The sequence below is a fragment of the Delphinapterus leucas genome, chromosome 13 (genome assembly GCF_059928025.1).
Source record: "Delphinapterus leucas isolate spDelLeu-1000000601 "Yukka" chromosome 13, BTC_Dleu_Yukka2, whole genome shotgun sequence".
Taxonomy (NCBI): Eukaryota; Metazoa; Chordata; class Mammalia; order Artiodactyla; family Monodontidae; genus Delphinapterus; species Delphinapterus leucas.
In genome coordinates this window covers 12468907-12494956 of record NC_143141.1, presented here as the reverse complement: position 1 = coordinate 12494956, position 26050 = coordinate 12468907, and the positions used below count along the sequence as shown (strand labels likewise).

Here is a 26050-nt window from a genome sequence, read left to right as displayed (position 1 = left end):
AAAAGGAAGCATGGGAAGGGTTAATTAGGTGGTTTGGTTCTCTGACAGCCTGTCTGGTCCCCTTCACCTCCCCTCACTGATCCCAATGGAGGTACCTAAATTTCGCATTTAGAGCCCACGCTATTCAACGGTGTGCCCCACCAGGCACTGAGCTTCGGCTGCGTAAGTTTCCTGAGGTTGTTGAACAGTCTACCACAAACTAGGTAGGCAGAAACGTGTTCTCTCACAGTTCAGGCCAGAAGTCCAGAATCAAGGTGCTGGCAGGTTGATTCCTTCGGGAGACTGGGAGAATCTGTTCCAGGCCTGTTTCCAGCTTCTGGTGGTTGCCAGCAGTCCTTGGCCTTCCTCGGCTAGCAGACACACTGCAGTCCTGTGATGTGGCCTCTTTTACCACAAGACAGATGGGAAGGAGTCACAAGTGGCTTCTCATTAGTATCTTGACTGCCAGAGGGATTTAGTGCTGTGAATCTACCCCATAGATTTGTCTTTGTCTCCACGTGGGCTGGGCCTGGAGGTCTGACTTCTAGCAGGACCCAGGGACGGATACTGCCAGGAACCAAAATCTGTCATTCAATTGTGTATTTACTTCTTTCATTTAAGGTACTCATAATAAATTCTTTAATTATGCAACACTTCATTCATGGTTATAAGTAACTTATTCAGTTTTACGTTTAGCTCTGTCTTCCCACTGAAGGTACTTTTCTCCACTTTTCATAGACTTGCATAACATTAATTCACTTTTGAGTATATTTTTCCTTTAAGTAGATTTTTTGCTTGTTCTCCTATTTATTCAGATTATACACCTATATATATTTACACATATGAATTGCACGCACACGCACAGATCTTGTATATACCATTCTTACTTGAGCAAATACGTTCATCTGGGCTCACCAACACTCCGTTTACAGATACAAATCATCAGTGCTGCGTATGGCGTCCGTCTCAGCAGACACCCATGTGTTCTGCCAGCAATCCATTCACAGGGGAAAACCTTTCAGGCTCATTTCTAAATCCTTCCTTTTAATAGGTACCATTGCTTATATTCTCATACTCCAGATACATCATTTGTGTTCACAAACACTTCATTTATAGATAAAACACATCACTCATTAGATACACTTGTTGTTGTTATACCAACATGGAATTCAGAGATAAGTAACCTATCATTCAGTGTTGTGTACACTTTTCTTTGAGTGGATATATTCCTTTCCATTCTAACCACATTTTATTCCAGGGACCCACAATACGCACTGTACATAGGCGTTTTCTCTCTGTAGACACCTCCTCTTGTTTCTGTTTTCTACCAACGTTCCATGTATAGATATATTTTGCATCATTCTCTTTTGCGTATAAATCCTTTCAGTAGTTACATTCATTTAGATTCATAAACTCTTCATTCAGGGAGATATAAAAGTATAATTCAATCATGTATATGGAAATGTCTTATGTTAATATATTATTGTTCTGCCAACGTTCCATTCATAGAGATACACAGCATATAATTGTGTGTATAGTTTTTCCCATTCTACAATAGTTTATCCTAAAAAATATCATTCATTCTTATGTTCAGGTATTTCCTTTGAGTAGATAATTTTGTTTAATACAAACTGTCCATTCATAGATATACTGCGTATCATTCCGTGTTGAGTACAGCTCTTTTTAGATACATTTTTGTTCTAGTCACATATAGAATTCAGTCTTGAGTTGTATTTTTCTGTGTGTTTTAGCAGCCATTCACTCATAAACATGTTACACACACCATTCAGTTTTATCGCTCTTTCCTTCAATAAATACATTATTTTTTGTTACACCAAGACCCAGTTTCTAGAGACACATATCGATCTTTTGAACAACTGTTTTTATGGGGCGATATATTCATCTGTGTTCTATCCATAGTCCATAGGGTAGATATCAAGTTCAGTGTTCTTACCGTAAAAACACCAAGAAACAAAACAAAACCAACCACCCCCAGGAGCACAAGGAACCCTTTGGAGGTGACATTTATTACCATGATTGTGATCATTCACAAGTGTGTGCATATGTTCAAACGCACCAAATTATATACATTAAATACGTGCAGTTTTTGGTATAACCATTACACCTCAAACACGCTGCTAAAGGGCCTCCCTGGTGGCGCGGTGGTTGGGAGTCCGCCTGCCGATGCGGGGCATACGGGTTCGTGCCCCGGTACGGGAGGATCCCGCATGCCGCGGAGCGGCTGGGCCCGTGAGCCATGGCCACTGAGCCTGTGCTCCGCAACAGGAGAGGCCACAGCAGGGAGAGGCCCGCGTACCGCCAAAAAAAAAAAAAAACGCTGCTAAAAATTTTTCTACCTTTGTTTTTACTTTAAGAAAATACAAAATTACATATATATGGCTTACATTGTTTATTTCTGTTGGACTGCTCTGCTCTACATGGACCCATAAATGTTTGAGTGTCACTGCCTGCTGAAAGCAGGATATGAAGAACCTGGGGGTGGAAAGACTTTCCCCTGAATATCCTTCTATTTATCAGTGTATCACTTTTAAAGAGCAACGAATACACTGAAAGTCACCTTCAGCAGTTATTATACCAGAGCAACTCAGAAACTCTGCATTCTTAGTTGCCAGGTCTTGGTTGAGAACTCTTAACCTTGAAAAACTCGAGTAACTATTAACAGCTTCAATGAACTAAAGTTACATTTTGTTTTAATCTGATAGCAATCTTGACCCAAAAGGCCGGCGTCAAGTTAAACGATATCCAGTTTCACTTTGATGTTCATAGCTGCCAGTTCAGCTACAAAATACCGAAAGACGTAAGGCACGGAAACAGTGTCGATGGTGTCACTGCGGTTACACAGAGTACAGCTGTACTTCCTGTTGCGCATGGTGGACCACGATGGGGGTGGCTTCTCCAACAGCGGGGAGAGCAAACTACCACACTTCACACACACGTGGGCCACAGACCGATCCGAGCAGTTGAAGAGCCGGTCGTGAAGGAGAAAAGATGTACCATGAGCTAAAAGAGCATCTCGCTCCATCTCCCCAAAACGGATTCCACCCTGGACATTTCTTCCCCCGATAGGCTGGTTAGTGACTTTGTCTCTGGCTCCTGTTGTCCTAACTTGGAATTTGTCTGAGACCATGTGGCGTAAGCGTTGGTAATAAACCACACCTATGAAGATGTCTGCATCCAGCTCTAGCCCACTGATGCCACTATACAACCTCTCAGTGCCATAGTAGTTGTAGCCAGCAGCCTTCAACATCTCACCAAAGTATTCCAGGGCCGAGTTCTCCTCTGAGAAGATGAAAGGCGTAGCATCATGGCAGAGACCATGTAAAGCTGCAGACTTCCCTGCCATACTCTCAATCAACATACCGATGGTCATGCGGGATGGAAAACCGTGAGGATTGAACAGAATGTCTGGAACCATCCCGCTCTCAGTGAATGGCATGTCCTCAACTGGCCACAGTCTGCTCAAGATGCCCTTCTGCCCATGACGACTGGCAAATTTATCCCCGATAGTTGGGTTCCGAGGGACTCTCATCGTGATGCAAACACACTTGAATTTGCCATTTCCAGTGTCATTACTGCACACTTTGATGTTATCCACAATACAATTTTCTTTACTCCTAGGAAAAAATAAACCAGACAAAATGTCAAAATGTATAGAGATACTAAGTTTTACTGATATATTTAGCGCTTCATAAAGGATATTTGCAAAACTTATTCTCACCTCTATTCTCCAATACAGATAGAGGTGGTATCCCTAAAAGTATTTATGAATAGGGCTACTGATTATGTTCACTAGAGAACTGTGTTCATCTGAAAGAATACTAGCAAGAAAGGCAGCTGAAGGCCTACTACTGAAACCAATTTTACAGCTGTAAAATAAGCTTAAAATTTTTATTTTTATTAAGAGGTATAATGAACTCAGCATTTTAGCTGGGAAACATTACTAACAACATGTCCAAGAGAGATGCTCAAGTTTGAATAATATAGTTTTAAAATAAATCACAGATAAGTGATCAATTGTAGTAGACTGACAAGAAAAGTAGAAAAACAAAGGTAGTACAACAGACCACAGAACTCTGTCTCATTTAAGAAATGTCCATTCAGTTAATAACTAAGCTACCGCTTATATTTTCTCCAAAAATTCTTGCATTCTTGAAAAATAACTTGCATTGACCTCCAGCAATTTCACTCAGAAACAGCCTTTAAGAAACAGCACTGGTGGGCTTCCCTGGTGGCGCAGTGGTTGAGAGTCCACCTGCCGACGCAGGGGACACGGGTTCATGCCCCGGTCCAGGAAGATCCCACATGCCGCGGAGCGGCTGGGCCCGTGAGCCATGGCCGCTGAGCCTGCATGTCCGGAGCCTGTGCTCCGCAATGGGAGAGGCCACAACAGTGAGAGGCCCGTGTACCGGAAAAAAAAAAAAAAAAAAAACAGCACTGGTTATGCGAACTTACTTATAGTACATCACAAAGCTTTCCCCGGTGTTGAGGTTTAGGTAGCTGTAATATGGATCTCCATACTGCAGTTGTGCTCCAATAAATGGCAATCCGTCATCATCCAACTTCTGCAGAATCCGTGGGTCACCAGGTTTGACTCCAAACACCAGACTGTCATCTCCTTGTTTGATTTTTTCAGACAGATCTATACACTCGGACTTGTAGACACTTCCATGGGCAAAGCCTCGTTCCCAAGAGGCCTTATTCACAATCTGTGAAGTCAAAGAATCATTAAGATACTGAGACCAAATGAGAGTTTTCAAAAGAAACCCGGTTAGAATTACAACTGGTTTAGGCATTTGATTTTAAAACTATCCACATTTCCTAAATCACCTATGCTATTAAAATCCAGACACAATAAAGGTAGATATTTCCAAGACTACATTCATTCGACATCTGCTCATACTGTGCACTCAAATAGGCAGGCCATATGCACGTGAACATTTAGTGACATCCCTCAAGGCTTGTCACTTTTAACTTAGACCAGGAATTAACTATTTAACAGAATAGCCATGCACCAAATACTAGGCACTTGGGCACACAAGAAATACTCCTTCAGTGATCTGATGGTAAACAAAAAAGTTAAAAACGAAAAAGGATGGAACTACATCTCCTGGTAAAACTCACCATGGCATCTTCCATATCATAGCCAGTGTAAGAAATAACAGCGACAATGGCATTTGTCCCAATTGGATAGTTATCCATGTCATAATAATCATACATGTATGGTCTCACTAAAGGGCTTTGTGGAGTCTGAAGACGATACAGTTTATTATCTGACCGGTCTTGAAAAGTGAGGAGTGGAAAGCCCATCGTCTGCTTACCTACAAAGGGAAAAAAATTAGTATTTCGTTTTTTCCTCCTTGATTATAAAGGTGACATATAAAATTGGAAACTAAATATTCATCATAGGGGAATGAATAAATAAATTAATCATGCTGGTTATGTTTACTACAGACTAATACTTGGGGTGAAAATGAAGTAGACAAGTGTGTATCAACATGACCCATGAAAACAATGCTGAATGAGAAAAAGTACAGAATGACATTTAATATGATGCATTCATGTACATTTGCCACACACCCCAATTCTAGACCTAGTTTATGGACACACATGTAATAAAAGCATAAAAAGAGGATGTAAAGGATATATACAAACTACAGGATATTACTACTACTGGGGGGAGAGATGGAGTGACAGTAACTACTATCTAAGTAGATTACTTTCTTACACACACACACACACACACACACACAGAGTAAGATGTTGGTATTTGTAAATTGTGCATAGTGAGGTAGGTACAAGGGGCAGGTAAGACGCTTCTTTGTACTACTACCTTACAGTACAGAGAATCAATTCAAAACAAAATGATTTTAGGGCTTCCCTGGTGGCGCAGTGGTTGAGAGTCTGCCTGCCGATGCAGGGGACGCGGGTTCGTGCCCCGGTCCAGGAGGATCCCACATGCTGCGGAGCGGCTGGGCCTGTGGGCCATGGCCGCTGAGCCTGCACATCCGGAGCCTGTGCTCCGCAGCAGGAGAGGCCACAACAGTGAGAGGCCCGCGTACCACAAAAAACCCCCCAAAAAACCCCAAAATGATTTTAAAAACTAAAATAAATAAATATATACACAGGGGAATTCTTTTAAAAAGGGAGACTTCTAGTTTCCAGTATATAGAGAGATATTCCTACAATATCACCCCCAACATGTAAGTATAAAATCCAGAAAAGAAAATCAACTACATACATATACACACTACCTGAAAGCACTGAAATGTAATAAAAAATAGAAATTAGAGAGGGATTAACATTTGGACAAAAGCAACTTCAGAGTGAATTTCCAGTTTTTTCAGTTTTTAATGTCTTGTTTCTTGTTTAATTTTTTACCGGATGGCTCAGTCAGTGTAGCGGCTAAAGCTCAGAAACCCACAGTCTTATTGGCTTGAAGAATCAAGGAATAGAGTTCAGAGCATGACAGCAATTGGAAATGTAAGGGGGGAAATTTCAGAAAGGAGAGAACCATGAAGGGAGAGCCTCACATTCTGCATATAAACTGAGTCCAAATCTTTGGTGGACTCCGTCCAGCACTATGTGCGGTGGGACAGACATGGGCAGCCTACCTAAGGCTAAAGAGTGCACTTCAACAGCTGTTCAGCTGACTTCCAGCAATCTAAAAACCAGCCCTCTTCCAAGGAACAGAATAGAATCTGGTCTTTACAACATATTTTCTGTCCACAATCCAATCCAATATTATTAGACATACAAAGAAACAGGAAAACATGCCCAAGACTCAAGAAATATGCAATCAATGGAGACTGATCCTGAGATGACCCAAATGTTGGAATTGGCAGACAATGATTTAAAAATACCTGTTATAACTATGCTCATGTAATGGAAAATATGTTCACGATGAATGAAGACTCTCAGATAAAACAGAAACTATAAAAATGAAACAAATGGAAGCTCTAAGCTAAAAAATTAAGTTTCTGAAATAAAAATGCACTAGATGACAGTGAATATGATAGATCAATAAAAATGATCTTATCTGAAGAAAAAAACTTTGAAAAAAGAGAACAAAAATCCAGTGGCTTATGGGACAACACTAAAAGGCATAACATATATGATGCATAACTGAAGTCTCAGGAGATGAGAGAATGAGGCAGAAGCAATATTTTTAGAAATAATGGCAGAAAACCATACAGATTTAATTTTTTTAAACAGATTTAAGGGACTTCCCTGGTGGCACAGTGGTTAAGAATCTGCCTGCCAACGCAGGGGACACGGGTTCGAGCCCTGGTCCAGGAAGATCCCACATGCCGTGGAGCAACTAAGCCCGTGCGCCACAACTGAGCCTGCGCTCTAGAGCCCGCGAGCCACAACTACTGAAGCCTGAGCGCCTACAGCCTGTGCTCCACAACAAGAGAAACCACCACAATGAGAAGCCCGCACACCGCAACAAAGAGTAGCCCCTCCTCGCCGCAACTAGAGAAAGCCAGCGTGCAGCAACGAAGACCCAACGCAGCCAAAAATAAAAAATAAATAAAATAAATAAATTAAAAAAAAAACTACAAGCCCTTTTCTTCTGTGACTACCACCACCTTACCCATCTGGCACTGGTACATGTTTCTTGGACTTTGGTTGTGATCAGAGAAAGGGATGAAGTTGGCGATCACACTCAGCAGGCTGTGAGGGAAGAGCTCCTGGTGGGTGGTAACGCCAGCCAAAACCTCATCCTCAAAGACAGCAACGTTCATGAAGATCTTGAAAAGAGGAAGGACGAGGAAGTTCAACGTACAAAATAACTGTGACTGCTAACACGTATTAGCTCTATCTCTCAGAGTTTAGTTCTCACAGACTTGAAAGAAAAACTTCCCACCCAGTATCATGAACACTGAAGGGATCCACAGTTAGAAATACCACATGCCTTACACACTTCATTCTAAATCTACCCTGGTCCAATTGTGAAGGGAGCTAGGAAGGAGGAACTTTTTTTTTAAAGTAGCACAAAGCCCAGAGTTTTGCAACTGCAGAAATGTAGGCAAAGATTGAGAGCGGTTCTAACGGAATGTTTCAGTCTCACCACCCGAGGCAGAGCTGGCTGCCAAGGAACGTGGGGGAGTTGAGCGGGACGGGAAAGGCAAGTAATGTGACTGCCAACCCTCTCTCAAGTTTGATGAGCATGAAAACTGCTTCATGCTGGTCACAGAAGAGGCAGAAAATAAGTTTTGACTTTCTTTCAAATGCCCCAATTGTAATTATAACAGTAACACCTTTTTTTTTTTTTTTTTTTTTTTGCGATACACGGGCCTCTCACTGCTGTGGCCTCTCCCACTGCAGAGCACAGGCTCCGGACGCGCAGGCTCAGCAGCCATGGCTCACGGGCCCAGCCGCTCCGTGGCATGTGGGATCTTCCCGGACCGGGGCACAAACCTGTGTCCCCTGCATCGGCAGGCGGACTCTCAACCACTGCACCACCAGGGAAGCCCCAGTAACACTTTTAAAAAAGAAATAGTTACTAAGTCTCTGAAAGTTGCATACTATACAATCACACATAGTCTATGTACCTGTTCCATAGTTCCAATTAGTTCTTCTTTGCCCAATTCCAAGTTCTGCACAGGCCGCACCAGTCTACAAGGAGTGGTAAAAAGGTACAATCCTGGGTACAGACTTGGTTTTCCTGTCATGGGGACCAGGACCACCTCCATCCAGGGAGGAATTCTTTTTTCTCTCAAAACCTGTTCTCAAAAAAAAAAAAAAAGAGTTCAATTAAGAATAAATGAAGTATTTTACATCTATCTCCCCTGCCACCCAGGAGGTGGGTATAGTGGAGAAGCAGATCAAATGTGAAAAGCAACACCTTTAGAATTAAATCAGTTTTGCAGGTAACAAACCTAGTGCCCTGCCAGTCTCAACCCCACACAGATGGCCGTTCGCCCCATAACCAGAGTTGGCAAAAGCCCTACTTTCTTGGGGGCTCAGTCCCAGTATCAGGCAAACTGTGTACAACTGAGACTGGGGAAAAGGTAAACCAAGAATGTGTGTGTAGACATTCTAAATGAAATTCTATCCTCTGATGTCTACAACATAGATTACTGGGGACTTTCCTGGTGGTCCAGTGGCTAAGACTCTGAGCTCCCACTGCAGAGGGCTCAGGTTCGATCCCTGGTCAGGGAACTAGATCCCACATGCCACAAGTAAGAGGTCACATGCCGCAACTAAAAGATCCTGTATGCCACAACGAAGATCCCGTGTGCCTCGACTAAGAACTGGCACAGCCAAATAAATAAATACTAAAACAATAAATAAATAAATAATATACAGATGACTGGTGTTATTTTAAAATGTATTCAGTGAAAAGGCGGCACATGGGATCTTCCCAAACCGGGGCACGAACCTGTGTCCCCTGCATCGGCAGGCGGACTCTCAACCACTGCACCACCAGGGAAGCCCTCTACTTAAAAAAAAATGTATTTCAAGGGACTTCCCTGGTGGTCCAGTGGTTAAGACTCTGCGCTCCCAATGCAGGGAGCACGGATTCAATCCCTGGTTGGGGAACTAAGATCCACATGATGCATGGAATGGCCTTTAAAAAAAAAACCAAGGTATCTCAAGACCCAGAAGGCAACAGGTTATGACTTATATCTTGTATAGTTTCAATATTACTTGAAATATAAAGTCCATATTTCAAGGTCCCCTATATGCCACTAGTATTTACCAAGAAAAAAAAAGTTAAAAGTGTGTTAGATTAGTAGACTAGGGCCTCAATGAAACCACCAAAAAAAAAAGTACAGGTCAAATACCTGTCACTGACCCTAACTGATGACGTCAGTACAAGGCAAGACGCTGCCACCAGAGGGAATGTATGGGCACTTTTGTAATTAGCTTCTGACCTCCAGACCCCTTGACACTCGAGAATGCCCTGGGGCTACCTCAACAACTAGAAAATGACTGAAAACCTAAGACGGAAGGACAGAACAATTCACAGAGACTCAAGATCACCTTAAAATGTCGGAGAGAATCGGCAATGCCAGGAACAAGCTCCTTATCCGCCCAGCCAACCATGACACCGTCCAGCAGGACAGGGTAGCACTCGCTGTACGGCCGATGTGGAGCTCCATCAACTGGAGTGACGCCTGGTGAAGCGAGGAAACGGAATGATCACATCAGGATGCTTTTCCCAACATTTAACTTTCCCTCCGCATTCAACAAGTGCTTCATCATTTTAGCTATCTAGTCATCTTGTCTCTAAACCGGAATGTTTTTGTATTGCCTGAGTAAATATCTAAATCATTTTGGCAAGGACCCGCCAAATCTACTGTCTCTAATTGCCAGTGAGGAGAGGAGCAGGGGGACAGGGGTTTAAGGGAGGCTTTTCCCTGTGCACCTTTTGTATTTTGATTTCTGAGCCATGTAAACATATTAACTTTTTCCCAAAAATCTAATTACCTTTGATCCTCATTGTTCACATATCACAAATTTGCCTACTAGCTAAACTTTATTTGTAACCCCAATATCAATACTAGTGGCGCTTTTTTGATCATTTGAGGACATGCAGTGAAAATTTGGAATCGCCGGATACACGTGTTCCCAGCTGAGATCAAACCAGGTGACGCGCTGTTTCAGCTCGTACTGTAAACAAGCGTCCTGTCCGCACTCTGTTCAGTGCCATGTTTTTTGCATCTTTGTGCTTTTGCTGGTGATTCTGCTGTTTGTAATGGCCTTCAAGCACAGCGTGAAAGGCCGTGCTGAGCCTTATGGAAAAAGGTGTTAGATAAGCTTATCGCTACAGTGCTGTTGGCTGACAGCTCAATTTTAATGAATCAACAATATACATTAAATAAGGCGTCTTTAAACAGAAACACACATAAAGCAAGACTATGTACCAGCTGATGAAAACGCTGTGACAAGAGGCTCACAGGAACCTAATCTTTTGTTTCCCCAGGAACAACGGGTCAGTATCTGCTAATTCAGTGCCAGTGGCGACTTTACAGAAGTACTGCAAATACCAAGAATCGACTCTAATTAAATAAAGAACGCTCTTCCATGAGCCATCAACACCTTCTGAAGACAGCAAGTGCTTTACAAAACGTCACAGGTTATCCACGGTGTTTCACCCATCGCCCTTACAAGAATTCTCTGCTCAGCCTCCGAAGAAGCACAACTTAATAGCTTTGCACCTGTTAAAACCCACACAAGCAAACAAGACAAGACTGCTGTACACCACCTACCCAAGTTGCAGAGCAAAGCTGGAATAGATGCTGTATACACAAACTGTGTGACGACCTCACATATGGTGGTTAAGTGGTTCATCAGACCACAGGGCTCCCCGTCGGGGGTGTGCACGGGGCAAAGGAAACCCCAGGACTCCGGCAGCAGCCTGCGTACTGTGGTGGTCCGCATCTTGGCAAAATCTGCCCCTCTGTGCACACAGCGGAAATGGGAGAGATAGCGTATGAAGTTCAGCTTGTCAGCCACAACACAAAGTCCGGAATCTTGCAGGAAGCCAAGACCTTAATAAAACAAATGTCATTGAAAATGGGCTAAACTTAAGGGAAAAAAAAAAAGCCTATCTTTTACTGGAGGCTCTGATAAGATAAAACCTCAGAGTGCACTAGAGATCACAGAGTGGGTTATCACAAAGTCTACTCAGTCATCACGAAGTTTACTCAGCTCTGGTGAGGGGAAGAGCTTAAAAACATAGTAAAAATCCCCAGATTTCACAAACTGTATTAGCCTCGACTGTTTCTCCATCTCCTCTACACTATCTCCTTTGTGGGAAAACATTAAATGAGTAATAAAACAGCAAGTAATTAAATGGGATTCATCCAAGTGGGCTGGATAACACACAAGCATTTGTTAGCCCTTAAGGAATCTGCACCAGTATCATCTGTTTAAAAAAAAAAAAATTCTGGGCCCTCAATAACCACTTTTTAAAGTTTTCCAGTCATTCTAATACAACTGGTTTAGGGATGCGCATGTCTAACAACCCTCCCAGACAACCCATCTAGTTAACCTTTCCTCAGAGATCTAAGCTTTCTTTAGTTTTCTAGAAAGAGGCACAGGAAATGCATTTGATCATTAAAATTAGGTTTCAACTATACAGACAGACTGTCTACAGCCCAATTATACACCTGTCAAAATTTACAACATGAAATCTGTCTTTAATGAGTAAGAAGTTCACTTTTGAAAAGAATCTCTCTCGGCAATATATAAATCTACATTAAGCAAATAATTTGAAAATCATAACTAAATGAAGCCTCTCTATTTAATTTCACCTGTTTTAGAACGTAGATTCCCAGTAGCAAGAAGATATTCAAATGGTTTTGTAAGGTCTGTTCCCAGAGTAAAAATCTTCATCAAATTTTCAGTGTTTAAGGACACATTGGTCTTCTGGGCCTTCTTGTCTATAGCTATTTTAATAGATGCTAACCAAGCTTCCAATTTTTCCTGAAATAAGAAAAAATTTAATTTTTTAGGTATTTTAATTAGCACAAGTTGGATATTTACTCTTACATAACCTGCACATCCATAACAAAAGCCCACGAATTCATACGTTTGACACGGAAAACTTCTAAACTATAAACCTGAAAAAACAGCTTTTCAAAGTACTATTTACAGCTCAGGCATTTCTTACGATAGAAGATACAGACTTCTGCAGTGCTGAGTTTCGCCTTGGCACTGTGGACATCTGGCTGGATAGTTCTTTGTGACGAGGGGCTGTTCTGTGAGCTGTGGGATGTTACAGCAGCATCCCTGGCCCTTACCCACAAAAATGCCTCCAGACACTGTCAAAGGTCCCTTGGGGTGGAACAAAATCGCTCCCAGTCGAGATTATCCACACTAATGGAAAAGAACCAAAACTGGTTTGCTTGGGCCTTAGAAAAGTTTTTAATTCAAATGCTCTTATCAAAAAATCGAAAGACCTTCAACCCCAGAAACAGGCAACAACAACAAAGCCCTGAGACAAAGCAGCAGCCCGCTGTCCCAAGAACAAAACTACTAAGAAGAGCCCCAAGTCCCCAAATGACACCCAACACACAGGACCCCTTACTGACAAGCCAGTAGGAAAGACTGACACGTTCTTCTCATATAAAAGTTGAAACATGATGGAAAAGGAAGAGAAAAGAGGAAAGAAGTCAGAGATGAGGAACAGAGATGTGGGTAAAATGCTCTGTAACCGGAGACGGGGAGGCGGAAAGAGTGAGCTAAACTTTCCTCCTGGGTCAGAGGCCTGCCCGTGGTCTCTTCGAGGTTAGCTAGCATTTACTGGGCACGTACAACAAGCTGGAGCTCTGCATGGTTACTTCAGCCTCACAACAAACTTTTCCTCAGGAAGCACGGCATTACAGGACCTCTGAAAACCCGTGGGCCAAATGCATTTCAGTATTAAGAATTTTTTAGGCTTCCGAAAGGTGACAGGCACACAGACCTTTTATTACCTAACACCCATGATGGAGACTGAGGCACGGGCTCATAATCAAACACATTTCTACCCTGAAACACAAACTGTCATACTAAGTATAGCAAATGAAAGTTACAAACAGCCTCCTGTTGGTTCGGATCAGGTTTTGTCGCCAACTCTCATTGTTTTTTTTGTTCTCATACTTTCTGGATCTGGAATTGCAGGCGAGCGATTGTGGACCTGTCTGTGCGGTCTACACACTCAGTACAAGCAGAAGCAAGCGAGAGCCCTCCAGGAAGCCTTCCCATGAGGCTCACCAGCCTCTCTGGTAAAAGGGCCAATGTGGAGATGGGCGGACAAGCCTATGAAGAGCGACGCAGCGCTGAGAAGGAAGTACAGCATCTCCCCATCTGCTCTCACACTTCAGAGCGGAATCGCTTCAGCGTCCCTCACTTCCCAGCCCTGTTAAGCAGCCTCGGACCCAATCACAGGGACCTCAGTCTCTGGCAACACTCACTGAGATGGTTATACAAGCCTGTCATTCGCATCAGGTCACTGTCGTGAACCTTCTGAAGATCGCTTTCATGTCCCGAATTCAGAGGTTTAAAAGCTTGAGCATAACGGAGGCAAAGGTAAGGAAATCAGACACCTTTAAGCAATGAATTCTCTGAAAAAGTCCCAAGTTTCCTTTCCTCTGTTGCTGAAACAGGTCACCTTGGTAATGTCGTGCAACTGAAGATACTTCTAACATGGCCAGCTCGCAACGAACCCACATGCTTCAGTTTAAGGAGGGAAATGTAAATTAAGTCTTTAAAGGTGACTGAAACTTCTGCCTGATTTGAATTTTTATCAGGGAAATTCTAGACTACCAAAATTTCTCAATCTAATTTTATAGACAGAGCAGACAGAAACAAAAGTGGTTACCTTCAAGTAAGAATTTAATTACTGACCAGATTAGGAACTTGGAGATTTTTACTTCAGTCCTCTCCATCTTCCCTGCCATTGTTCTGTTATCTCTTAGATTAAATCTTTTTTAGGGATGATATTCAAAATATAAAATGCTACCAAGTCAACTTGCTTATAAAATTATTTTTGTGTCATGCCAACATTCTCTCCCAACACACACAGAGTTCTCATTATTTACAGTAATCCTGTCCTATCCTGTCTCTGTGAACACTGCATTGGCGAGCACAGAAGCACTGCTCCTAGGGGAAATGCAGGGTTAGACTTCAGGGAGTCTCTGGTCATTGACAACGTTTTCGTCAACTGATCGATACATGACCTCGTTTTTTGTGTTTGTTGAGAGACACCTTAGTTTATACTGTTGATTCGTTACCACTGAGCTCAGAGCAAACAACGCCGTAACTCATGCCTGAACAAAGCCTGTCAAGTGTTTTCTCCATAAGGAACGTCGCAGCCTTCTTACACTTGGGAACACTAGACGGTACTTCAGCACTGAGCCTGGGGGTCACTTTAAACAGCAAAATCACCAACAGAAAGCACAAAACTGTGAAAAACATGGCAGTAGAGACCCTTGTTTACAGCTCATCAGACCTCAGCTGGGGCCATGAACATCAGGAAACTCCAGTTCTTTAGCACCTGTGCATGTCTGCAAATGATCACGGGAGTGCTGACACTGCTGGCGTTCCAAATAAATTTTAGCGAGTAGGTGAATTCACAAGTACAGACTCTGTGAATAATGGGGACTGACTGGATGTATGTATATAGGCCATTTACACTTTATCATTAATGTTATGACCAAGATTTGATAGTCTTTATTTAGCTTCTATAAAAACATTAAAGAAATTTCTGAACCTGGCCAAGCTAAGATCTGTAAGTCCCTTACTGCTAAACGATCAAACAAACAAAAAGTAGAAAAAGAAAAAAAAGACTACATAAAATGCCCAAACTAGAAATTTTAAACATGCAGGAAACAACACTGCTGGAAATGGCCACGTCATCCCACAAGAGGTACGACTGCTCTGGGGTGAAGCAGCCTGCATTTACCTTCAGAAACATGAGGTAGAGCTGCCCGGGGGTCAGGACCTCTTGATTCACTAAACTGTCAGGATTCTCCTCCATGCACTCTCCTTTGGCTAAAGCAAACAGCTTCCGGGTCATGAGACAAAGCACATAAAACTTTTCAGTGTTGGATTTCAAGTGGATACAGATGCACTGGCTGCCAAAAGAGAAAGAAAAAGCTTAAAACGATTCAGCCGCTGATACTACTCGATGTCCTACTGAATTCAGCTTCTCGGCTGCACTGGCCATTCAAATGCTCAGCATGTGGCTCGCGGATACAGATCGGACAGCGCTGGTCTAGAGCAGGGCTCCTTTAATAATTACACAGTGGTTACAGTAGACCAAGTCCTAGCCTTGGGGAAATAAAGGGACGTGATGCCTGCAACTTTCAATGATGCAGGAAGAAAAACGCTGATGATATGCAGAGAAAGCAACAAAGCAAAGTGGTAAAAATGTTAAGAACCAGTGAACGAGAGTGTCCAGTGTACTATTTCTGCAGCAATTCTGGAAGTCTGAAGTTATTTCAAAAGTTTTAAAGTACAACAGAAGGTACGAAGCTACCAGAAAAAAAAAAAAGGCAAGGATGACTGCAGAAACAAAGCTGGGCCCTACTTTGCTAAGCCAGAACCCTACCCCCAGGGCCATTCTGATTCCCAGATGACTCACCAGCCCCAGCGACATCAATACAAGGAAGCATGGACACCGTCCACCCCCAATAAACAAAAGCACACATACCTGAAGAGAAACTCTGCAGCGTGTTCATTTGGGTACCAGTCAGGAAGATTGAGTTTTACTCTGAAGCGTTCACCCAGATAGCTAAGGACCTGTTTTTGTGTGGAACATCCCTCTTCCATTACAATCCTTAACATCTGAGAAACAGAGTTCCTAAAGAAAGAGTCATCTTCCTTTCCTTTGATGAGTTCCTGAAAAATCTGATAATCAGAAAAGCTGACAAGTGCCTGGAAAAGAAAAAAAGGTTCCTTTTTAAAATTGCTAATAACTAAACCGTCTTAATCATTTAGTAACCATTCTGTTTTGTTTTTTTTTTAATACCCGAGAAAAATTAGCACTCCGCTATCGCTGAATCTAAGTGAGCTCTTCAAAATCAGGGCGATGCTTGTATGAGACACCAAGCTAAGTGAGCTCTTCAAAATCAGGGCGATGCTTGTATGAGACACCAAGATGGTCCCATGATCCTCACCTCCCGGTATCCACAACCTTGGTCTCCTCCACACTGAGCCAGGGCTGGCCAGTGTGACCGATGGAACATGGTGGAAAAGCTGAAGCATGACTCTCAAGGCAGGGTCGTAAAGGGCCCTCCAGCTCCCGCCTTGTTCTCCTGGCTAACTCTCTGGGGAAGACAGCTGCCTCAAAGCAGCCTGTGCAAAGGCCCACGTGGAGAGGAACTGAGACCTCCTGCCAACAGCCCACAGTGACTTGCCAGCCATGAGGGAACCGCCTCGGAAGGGGATCCTCCAGCCCCGGGCAAGCCTTCTAAACAACAGCAGCCCCCGCTGACATCTCACGGCAACCTCCGGAGACCCTGGCCAGAACTGCCCAAATCTGGAGCCACTTCCAAACTCCTGACCACAGAAACTGTGAGAGAAATGTTTAGCGATGTTTTAGCCACTGCCTTTTAAGTTAACTTTTTTTGTTGTTGGCCGCGCCATGTGGCTTGCAGGATCTTAGTTCCCCAACCAATGATCGAACCCAGGCCCTCGGCAATGAAAGCGAGGAGTCCTAACCATTGGACCACCGGGAAATTCCCTGAGGTAACTTATTATGGAGCAGTAGCAGATGCCAGCACAGCATGAACTCTGATGAGGACAAGCTCTATCCATCCTGCACAGGACACCGCTTCCAATGACTCACTCCCTAACGAGAGAAGTATATTCAGTAAGTCACACCTTAAGTGCAAATCCCAAAGGAAAAAAAAACAGTTCTTTCCGGTAAATAAAGTTCAACATAACCGTGCCATTTTCCAAGTAGTGAAGGTTCATATTGACGGCGGAATGTTCTTCCCTCACACAGTGCATTGAAACTCCTATGTAAACAAACAGAGCAAACGGTCAGAAACTCAGCAACGCTACCATTTAGCATGCACGGCTACAATTAGACTGATTTTTAGCTCAATTGTAAGAATAAATTGTTTAACTACAGGGCTCGTGAACGCAAAATGCTATCTTGTGAAGCCAGCCACTGTCACGGAGAGTGATCAAACAGAGGCCAGGTCACCGTAAGCCAGAGACCGAGGGGAGTGCCACATACCCTGAACCAGAAGAGTTCCGAGGCCTGTACCTACACCTGGCCAAGTCAGCATCCTTCAGCACCGTAAGCAGTAACATAAATACATGTGTTCATTCAGTTTGAAAAAAACTTGAACACAGTAGAAAGGTTTCCCACTATGAAACTATAACACAGAAATGCTTAACAGAAAAACAAAACATTATACATATATGGCAGAAAAATATCAAAGACTCTGTTTGGATGCATCTACTTTTTAATATCGGGTGGACCAAAACGTGCCTTCGGTTTTTAAGTAAAAATAAAAGACACATTTTTCATTTTCACCAAGAACTTTATTGAACAACGTATTCCCCCTTTTGCTCCACTACCTTCTGCCATTTTCCAGGCAACTTCATAATTCCATCTTCCCAAAACTTATCTTTTTGAGCAAAGAACTGCTCCAGGTGCGTTTTGCAGTCTTCCAGGGAATTGAAATTTTTTCCATTAAGAGAATTTTGGGGCTTCCCTGGTGGCGCAGTGGTTAAGAATCCACCTGCCAATGCAGGGAACACGGGTTTGAGCCCTGGTCCGGGAAGATCCCACATGCAACGGAGCAACTAAGCCCCTGCACCACAACTACTGAGCCTGCGCTCTGGAGCCCGCGAGCCACAACTACCGAGCCCATGTGCTACAACTACTGAAGGCTGCGTGCCTAGAGCCCATGCTCCGCAACAAGAGAAGCCACTGCAATGAGAATCCCGTGCACTGCAATGAAGAGTAGCCCCCGCTCGCCGCAGCTAGAGAAAGCCCGCGCACCGCAACAAAGACCCAACGCAGCCAAAAATAAATAAATAAAATAAATTTATAAAAAAAAAAAAGAGAGAATTTTGTGAAGACCAAAGTAAATGGCAATCCGAAGGAGCAATGTGTCGTGAGTACGGAGGGTGAATCAGAACTTCCCAGCCAAGCTATAACAGTTTTGCATGGTCATCAAAGAAACATGCGGTCTTACATTATCCTGATGGAAGACTATGTGTTTTCTGTTGACTAATTCCAGATGCTTTTTGTCGAGTGCCGCTTTCAGTTGGTATAAGCAGTACTTGTTGGAAACAATCGTTTGGTTTTCCGGAAGATCATAATAGAGGACTCCCTTCCAATCCCACCATATACACAACATCACCTGTTTTGGATGAAGACCGGACTTTGGTGTGGTTGGCGGTGGTGTATTTCTCTTGCCCCATGATCTCTTCTGTTCCACATTACTGTACAGTATCCACTTTTCATCGCCCATCACAATTTGTTTTAAAAACGGAATGTTTTCATTACATTTCAGTAGAGAATCACATGCAGAAATAAGGTCAAGAAAGTTTTTTTCGCTTAACTTACGTGGAACCCAAACATCAAACCGATTCACATAACCAAGCTGATGCAAATGATTTTCAACACTTGATTTGGATATTTTGAGTATGCCAGCTATCTCCCGCGTGGCATATTGTTGATTTTTAAAGATTTATTTATTTTATTTATTAATTTTTGGCTGCCTTGGGTCTTCGTTGCTGTGCGCAGGCTTTCTCTAGTTGCGGCAAGTGGGGGCTACTCTTCGTTGTGGTGTGCAGGCTTCTTATTATGGTGGCTTCTCTTGTTGCAGAGCATGGACTCTAGGCGCGCGGGCTTCAGTAGTTGTGGCACGTGGGCTCGGTAGCTGTGGCTCGCGGGGTCCAGAGCACAGGCTCAGTAGTTGTGGCGCACGGGCTTAGTTGCTCCGTGGCATGTGGGATCTTCCCGGACCAGGGCTCAAACCCGTGTACCCTGCATTGGCAGGTGGATTCTTAACCACTGCGCCACCAGGGAAGTCCTATAACGTTAATTTTTCTCAATTAATGTCTCGATTTGATCGCTATCAACTTCAAATGGTCTACCCGACTGTGGAGCATCGTCCAGAGAAATCTCCAGCACAAAACTTTGCAAACCACTTCTGACACGTTCAATCAGTCACGGCACCTTCTCCACACACTGCACAAATTTTTTTTTGCATTTCAGTTGCATTTTTACCTTTCTTGAAATAATAAAACATAATATGCTGAAAAATGTTGATTTTTTCTTTCATCTTGAATATTAAAATGGCTACACAAAAATTCACTAATTTTGATGTTCTTTTTTCAAATGCACGCTGATATGACAGCTGTCAAATACAATCTAACAAAATTGTTTCGAATGAAGTTAAAGACAACTAACTGCTATTAGAGCCATCTTACGGAAAAAAACGAACGCACCTTTTGGCCGACCCAATAAAATAGCTTAAATTTTTCTAAAAGAACATTCCAAAAAAATCACTACAACTTACCATACTGAGTATAGCCAGGCCCTCTGCTTTTCCATTTTGGTCTTACCATTGCGATGGGGAAATTTCTGCGAGGCATAATCAACATTCGGATGACTTTTTCGATGCCATTGATTATAAAATAGCCTCCCATTTCCTGCCAAAGAGACGAATTAAAATTTGTTAAACAAAGATATATAACCACCCGTAAACATGAAACTGACCAACCGCAATCAGTACCCTCATTCGTAAACAGATGTGCAGAAGAGGTGCACTCGGGCCAGAGGAACTGTGGATCCCTTGGAAACTGCAGACTTTATTAAGTCTTCTTAAGCACATTAAAAAGGCTGTAGAGACTTGGGAGAAAACTATGGAAGAAAATCATAGCACTTTCTTCTATCAGACCTGGACCTAACCAGCCTTTGTGTCCCTAAAATGACTGCAGTCTTCAAATGATGTTAAAAAACAAAAACAGGGCTTCCCTGTGGCGCAGTGGTTGAGAGTCCGCCTGCCGATGCAGGGGACACGGGTTCCTGCCCCGGTCCGGGAAGATCCCACATGCCGCGGAGCGGCTGGGCCCGTGAGCCATGGCCGCTGAGCCTGTGCGTCCGGAGTCTGTGCTCCGCAATGGGAGAGGCCACAACAGTGAGAGGCCCGCGTACCGCAAAAAAAAAAACACCAAAAACAAGTTACTCCAAAGAGAAGTCTAAAGATGAAAACAGTAATCGTTTAGCTTCCAGACAAGTATGGTTTCTTGAATAAGTTTAAAAACTTTTGACTGTATGAAAGCTCTGGAAACCAGAAATTTGGATTAGCTAAATAGGAAAATATTTTTAATATTTAATTTTTAATAAGTTAATAGAACGTTTCTGTAATAAATAAGGAGCTACTATGAAGCAGGCATATCACGCTGAGTGCTCTATGTCAGCATAACATTTAATCCCATAATAATGAGAGAGAGCTATATGCCCATTTTTGGAAGAGAAAACTGAGGCTCAGGGAGATTAAATTTCCCAAAGGTGCGGGACTGGTAAGCAGAACAGCTGGGTGTCAAACCCAGATCTGCCACCAAAACCCTCTTCCCACCACACAACACAGCCCCCCCTGTTGTAAGCAGAGTCTGCATGTCTTGATTACTTCAACTTAATACTGCAAATCCACCTAACAGGGCTTGAATGGAAGGTATATGAAGCATTTAATACGTCCACAGAATCTGACTGTGGGTAAAGCAGACATTTGAGACAGATATGTGGGTTAAGACAGCTTTAAAAAAAACCAAATACGTATCTAAATATGTATCAGTTGGTAGGAAAAACCTACCTATTCTTTCCCCATAATAATCATATTCTCTAACTGGAGTGGTTTTTTCCATACATTGTCTCATCTGAGACTCATTATGAGGCCTATGCAGTGTGCAGACAAAACATCAATGCCCCACGTTACCTATCCAGAGACTGAAGCAGAGAAAGAAATCCGGACACCCCTCCCCCACTCCCGACAAGCTTCCCGTCCTCTCTCTCCCAGCTCAGGCGTTTTTTACTGTCACTTGGCCTTTGACTGCATGGGACCCCTGTAGGTACCTCTGCTTCCTCGTGGTGCTGGATGAGGGCTTTTGGAGGAAGGCTGTATAAGTTGCAAAGCTTGGATTTCACCATGATGGGAACATAGCCAAGAAACTGTTTAATGATTCCTTTTGAGATTCCATTCACTGCCCAGCTGATATCGGCCTAAATGAAAATAAGAGAGAGAAAAAAATTATTTCGTGAAAAAGGAAATATCCAGATCTACAAGAATGAGTATTTGAAAAGATTAAGGCAGAAGACCATACACTAAATGATTTTATGCTTTAGATTGAAAAGATGGGATCTCTTGGATGACAGCACTAAGAAAGTAGAATTCTGGTATAAACTGTGTTAGGCACCAGGCTTATTCTCAAAAATGTACAGTGTGCAAGTCATACACTGTCTCTTGTACTCACCGTCAGCTTTCCCCGGTAGGTGCTCCTTCGGCCCCGGCATTCTGCTGGATAAACATTGAGCTCTTTACAGATGCTCCCTTTTGGAACTGTGGGTGGACTGATGACAGCATCCACAATAGTAAGAGAGATCCGCTCATCTTTGAAAGCAAATTCAAAGGGAGGGATGGCCTGAAACACAATTCACACTGTTAGCCGCTTGCATTTCCAAGGTATTTCTTCTCTAAGACTCTTTCAAATCCCATGTGTTCTATAAGCATTGATGGCTATAATGCTAATGTGACACATCTGAAAAACAGCTAACGCTACATCCAGTCTACTCAGATCCTAAGTACCTAAAACTGTAATGCATTAACAAGATTTTTTTTGACTGTCTACTACATGTCCGATTCTGTAGTAGGTTCTAGGGATACAGCTGTGTACAGAACAAAGCTGTTCTCTGAACCAAGTGCTTGACTTCTCTATTCTTATATATAATACACACACATCTATTCTTTTTCAGATTCTTTTCCATTATAGTTTATTATAAGATATCGAGTATAGTTAGTTCCCTGTGCTATACAGTAAGTCCTTGATATTTACCTATTTTATATATAGTAGTGTGTATATGTTAATCTCAAACTCCTAATTTCTCCCCCAACCCTCCCATTTGTACCTTGTACCCTCTGCATGCAAGACAAATGGGACTCCTGCCGACACAGCAAGGATACAGACACACCCTACTGATTTAGCCACAGACACTCTAATAATGCCATTCTTTAGGCTGATCTTTGTACATTTCGTTCCACGGTGGCCTCACACTGAAGCCAGAGCCATGCAAGGGGTTGGCGGTGGTCATGGTGGTTCTTCCCCTTCCACAGCAGTTGCTTCCTTGTACCACTCCCCGGGGGGAGCGCTGCTGAACTGAGGAAGGGGCATCACTGAGTTCTCCTACGTATTAACTCTAAACAACCTCCTGGCCTTAGTGCTGAAATAGCAAGAATGCCAAAAATGGAGCTAAGAAGCAATTATACTCCAATAAAAATGTTAAAAAAAAATGGAGCTAAGAATACGAGGGAGGTTCTTCCACCTCACGTGAGTTCAACTGACCTTTTCTAAACTTTAAAATTTTATCTAAAGCTGGTATTTTAGAATTCAGTATTTTATTCTAAAATAAAAATTTAACATATTTCCTATTTCAGGATAGACCATTAGTTTACAAAAGGAGATTAGAAGATTCACTTTCTCCAGCCATTTGCTACACTGTCTATATCTCAACGCAGCCAATTCTCATTATTCAAAATAGTTACGGCCCATAAAGTCACCACCAGCGCTGAATCAGTGAATTCTGAACCTCTGTTCTCAGGGGAAATACAAAGTTAGGTTCCTGCCAGTCTCTGATCACAGCATTTCATTAACTGATCAATACATAACCTTGCTTTATGTGGGTTTCTTTCTTTCTTTTTTTTTTAAAAAAACATTTATTTATTTTGGCTGCATCGGGTCTTAGCTGCGACACCCGGGATCTTTGTTGCAGCGTGTTTAGTTGCAGCATGTGCGATCTTTAGTTGCAGCATGCATGTGGGATCTAGTTCCCTGACCAGGATTGAACCTGGGCCCCCTGCATTGGGAGCACAGAGTCTTACCCGCTGGACCACCAGGGAATTCCCTTTATGTGTGTTTCTACTTAGGAACATCTTATTTAATACATGCCGTGGTTCATTAACACTGATCTCACAGCCATCAGCACTAACTCATGACTAAACAAAGGTTATCTAATATACATTTTCTCTGAAGGCACATCACAGCCTTCTCACACTTAGCAACATTACACAGCACTTCAGCACTACGCATGATGTCTGTTTTAAACAGCAAAATCACCAACAAAAAGAACATAATAAGAACGTGAAAAACGGAAGAAACTTTGAAAAGAACACTTTGAATCTGCTGGGAAAAAATGAGCATATCTCTCTTACTATCTCATTATTTTTAGTATAAGAACTTGAAACAAGAAAGCAAGAGTGTCGCCTTATTGTACCTGAGTTGGGATGGCTGTACAATGGGCAACTCAAATTTTTTGTCCCTGCAGATGTTGGTGAGTACTGGTTTGGGGGTTACAAATAAACTTTAGCAAGTAGGCAATTCACAAACGTGACAGACATATCAACTTGCACTCACAGATGGAAGAAATCTACTCCAAAGACACTGGGCAAAACAAGATCTGATGAAGGCTATTTTCCCCTTGGTTTTGTAAAATTAGTCATTTACTTTACTGTGCTTTATGGAACAACATTTTCAAAAACTAAACTGCAGCGTCGTTATCTGGGTCAGATTTTCTTCGTGTATTTCAACCAAAACAACATATCAAAAGAGACTGACTATACAAGCAGAGTTGAGAATCCAGCTGTCTTCTAATAAGCTAAACATTAAAAAGATACACAAAAGTATCATTCATCTACTAATTTCATTTCTGCTTTAGAAAATATTTTTTATAAAAAGAGTTAATATAAAATTGGTCTATTAAAAAAAATTGGTCTATTTTTCAATGAATTAGTATTTTTAAGATTTCTCAATTTCAGTTTCTAATAGAGTAAACAAAAGCTCTTTAGGGATCACTCAAGAATTTTAAGAGTGGAAAGGGGTCCTGGGACCAAAAAGTTTGAGAACTGCTGGTCCACATATTACCCATAAAAATCTCTTACGTACATGTGCTCCATCATTTTAGGTCAAACCTTCCTTGATCATCTCAACACTGTGCTTTTTCATTGTTTTCATAAACCCCAGGGCCAATTAACTTTTAAGTAGACGTATAATTTTTCTCATAGACATGATACAATGAGTCCAGGCATGATAGAAATTATTATTTCCCATCAGACAAAAATAAAAATATCTTGTCTTCTGCAAACAGGTCAAGGAATAATTAAACTTCAGAGAAGCCTCAATGGCTCCGAATTATTTGCGGAATAGAGTTCAAGCATCAGAGACTGGCACAGCTCTCCACATTCTCTCCACCCCTCCCACCATGCAAGCTCTACCCAACAAAAGCACAGGGTAGAGTCCCCTTGAGCTCTGCTCCTTCACTTCCCCTGGAGGGAACGCACTTTCCTCTTCAATTCGTGTACACCTGGACTAGCTGGACCTCCTCTGTGCTCCCGGAGTACCATGCGGCCGCCCCTTGTCAGAGCAGTGCTCAAGTGTACCGGCACCGACTGCCTTCACAGTTCCACCTCCTCACCCAAAACATGACGCCAAGCAAGAACTGTCTCTTACAGGCCTGCCTCTCCCTCACCCTTAGAGCCCAGTGCCTGGAGACAAGGGGATGCTTACTAATGAGACCCTCTCCCCACCATCTTCACCTGAACTCTGGCACCATGACCCTCTAGACCAATCACTTTAATGTGGAGCAAATGCTGTGTAATGATGGTACCAATCACTTCCTGTGGACCAAATGGTTCCTACGGAACCTCTCTCTCTTTTATGCCTCACTGATACCTTCCTTAACACAGACCCGCGCTGAGCCTAGCACGGTCAAGGAGTTACAACTATTTGAAATTACACTGCGACCTCGCAGCCCTCTCTCTGGGACCCCTGCCCGCGGCATGTGCCCCATTCCCCCCGCCTCCTGGATCTCCCCCTCCCAGGCCCCGAGCCTCAATCACCTCTCCCCCGGCCCTCCTCCAACGCCTCACAAGCCCCCCCACCCCTACCCTCGCCGGGCCCCTTCTCCTCCGCCCGCCTGGAGCAGGGGCTAGGGGCGCAGGCGAACCCAGAGCTGAGGGGAGCCTGGGTTCGCCTGAGGACGCCGCGCTCACCTGCACCGCGTGGCTGAGCCCCTCGCGCACAGCGTAGTTGAAGGACTCGACATGCGCCCGCGTCAGCTCCTGCAACGCTGGCTTTTGCTGCTCCCGCGGGATCCCGTAAGCGGGGTCGGTCAAGTGCTTTAGGCTGGGCCCGCTGGGTAGGTGCCGCCACCGGCCGTCGGGATCCATGAGTCCGCCTGCACACCGGACGCCAGCAACAGCTTCACACGCGCCGGAAAGCATGGCCGGCGCCGGGCGCCTTCGGCTTGCTGGGAAATGTAGTTCCTCTTTTTCCTCCGGCCCTGGGTCCTCCGATTTTACGGGGTCGACTTGAA

General features: G+C 43.2%; 1 protein-coding gene across 1 annotated transcript; it reads right to left on the bottom strand.

Moving 5' to 3' along the window:
* Nucleotides 1–845: 845 nt before the first annotated feature.
* On the bottom strand, nucleotides 846–26050 carry POLR1B (RNA polymerase I subunit B). Its single transcript, XM_022599157.3, has 15 exons — nucleotides 25728–26050; nucleotides 21940–22107; nucleotides 21542–21688; nucleotides 19986–20118; nucleotides 17323–17459; nucleotides 16151–16374; nucleotides 15401–15572; nucleotides 12267–12438; nucleotides 11220–11501; nucleotides 9991–10124; nucleotides 8556–8726; nucleotides 7595–7751; nucleotides 5122–5318; nucleotides 4453–4706; nucleotides 846–3614 (listed from the first exon to the last, which is right to left on the bottom strand). Exons 1-15 carry the CDS (start codon nucleotides 25956–25958, stop codon nucleotides 2732–2734), a joined length of 3462 nt encoding a protein of 1153 aa, XP_022454865.2. The 5' UTR covers nucleotides 25959–26050; the 3' UTR covers nucleotides 846–2731.

Excerpts from the sequence above, each read along its gene's own strand:
- POLR1B (XM_022599157.3), bottom strand. The coding sequence starts at position 25,958 with ATGCTTTCCGGCGCGTGTGAAGCTGTTGCTGGCGTCCGGTGTGCAGGC. Across the intron at positions 22,108-25,727 it reads GGCTCAGCCACGCGGTGCAG|GCCATCCCTCCCTTTGAATT; the intron begins GTGAGCGCGGCG and ends ATTGTGTTTCAG. Across the intron at positions 10,125-11,219 it reads AGCTTTGCTCTGCAACTTGG|GCGTCACTCCAGTTGATGGA; the intron begins GTAGGTGGTGTA and ends TCGCTTCACCAG.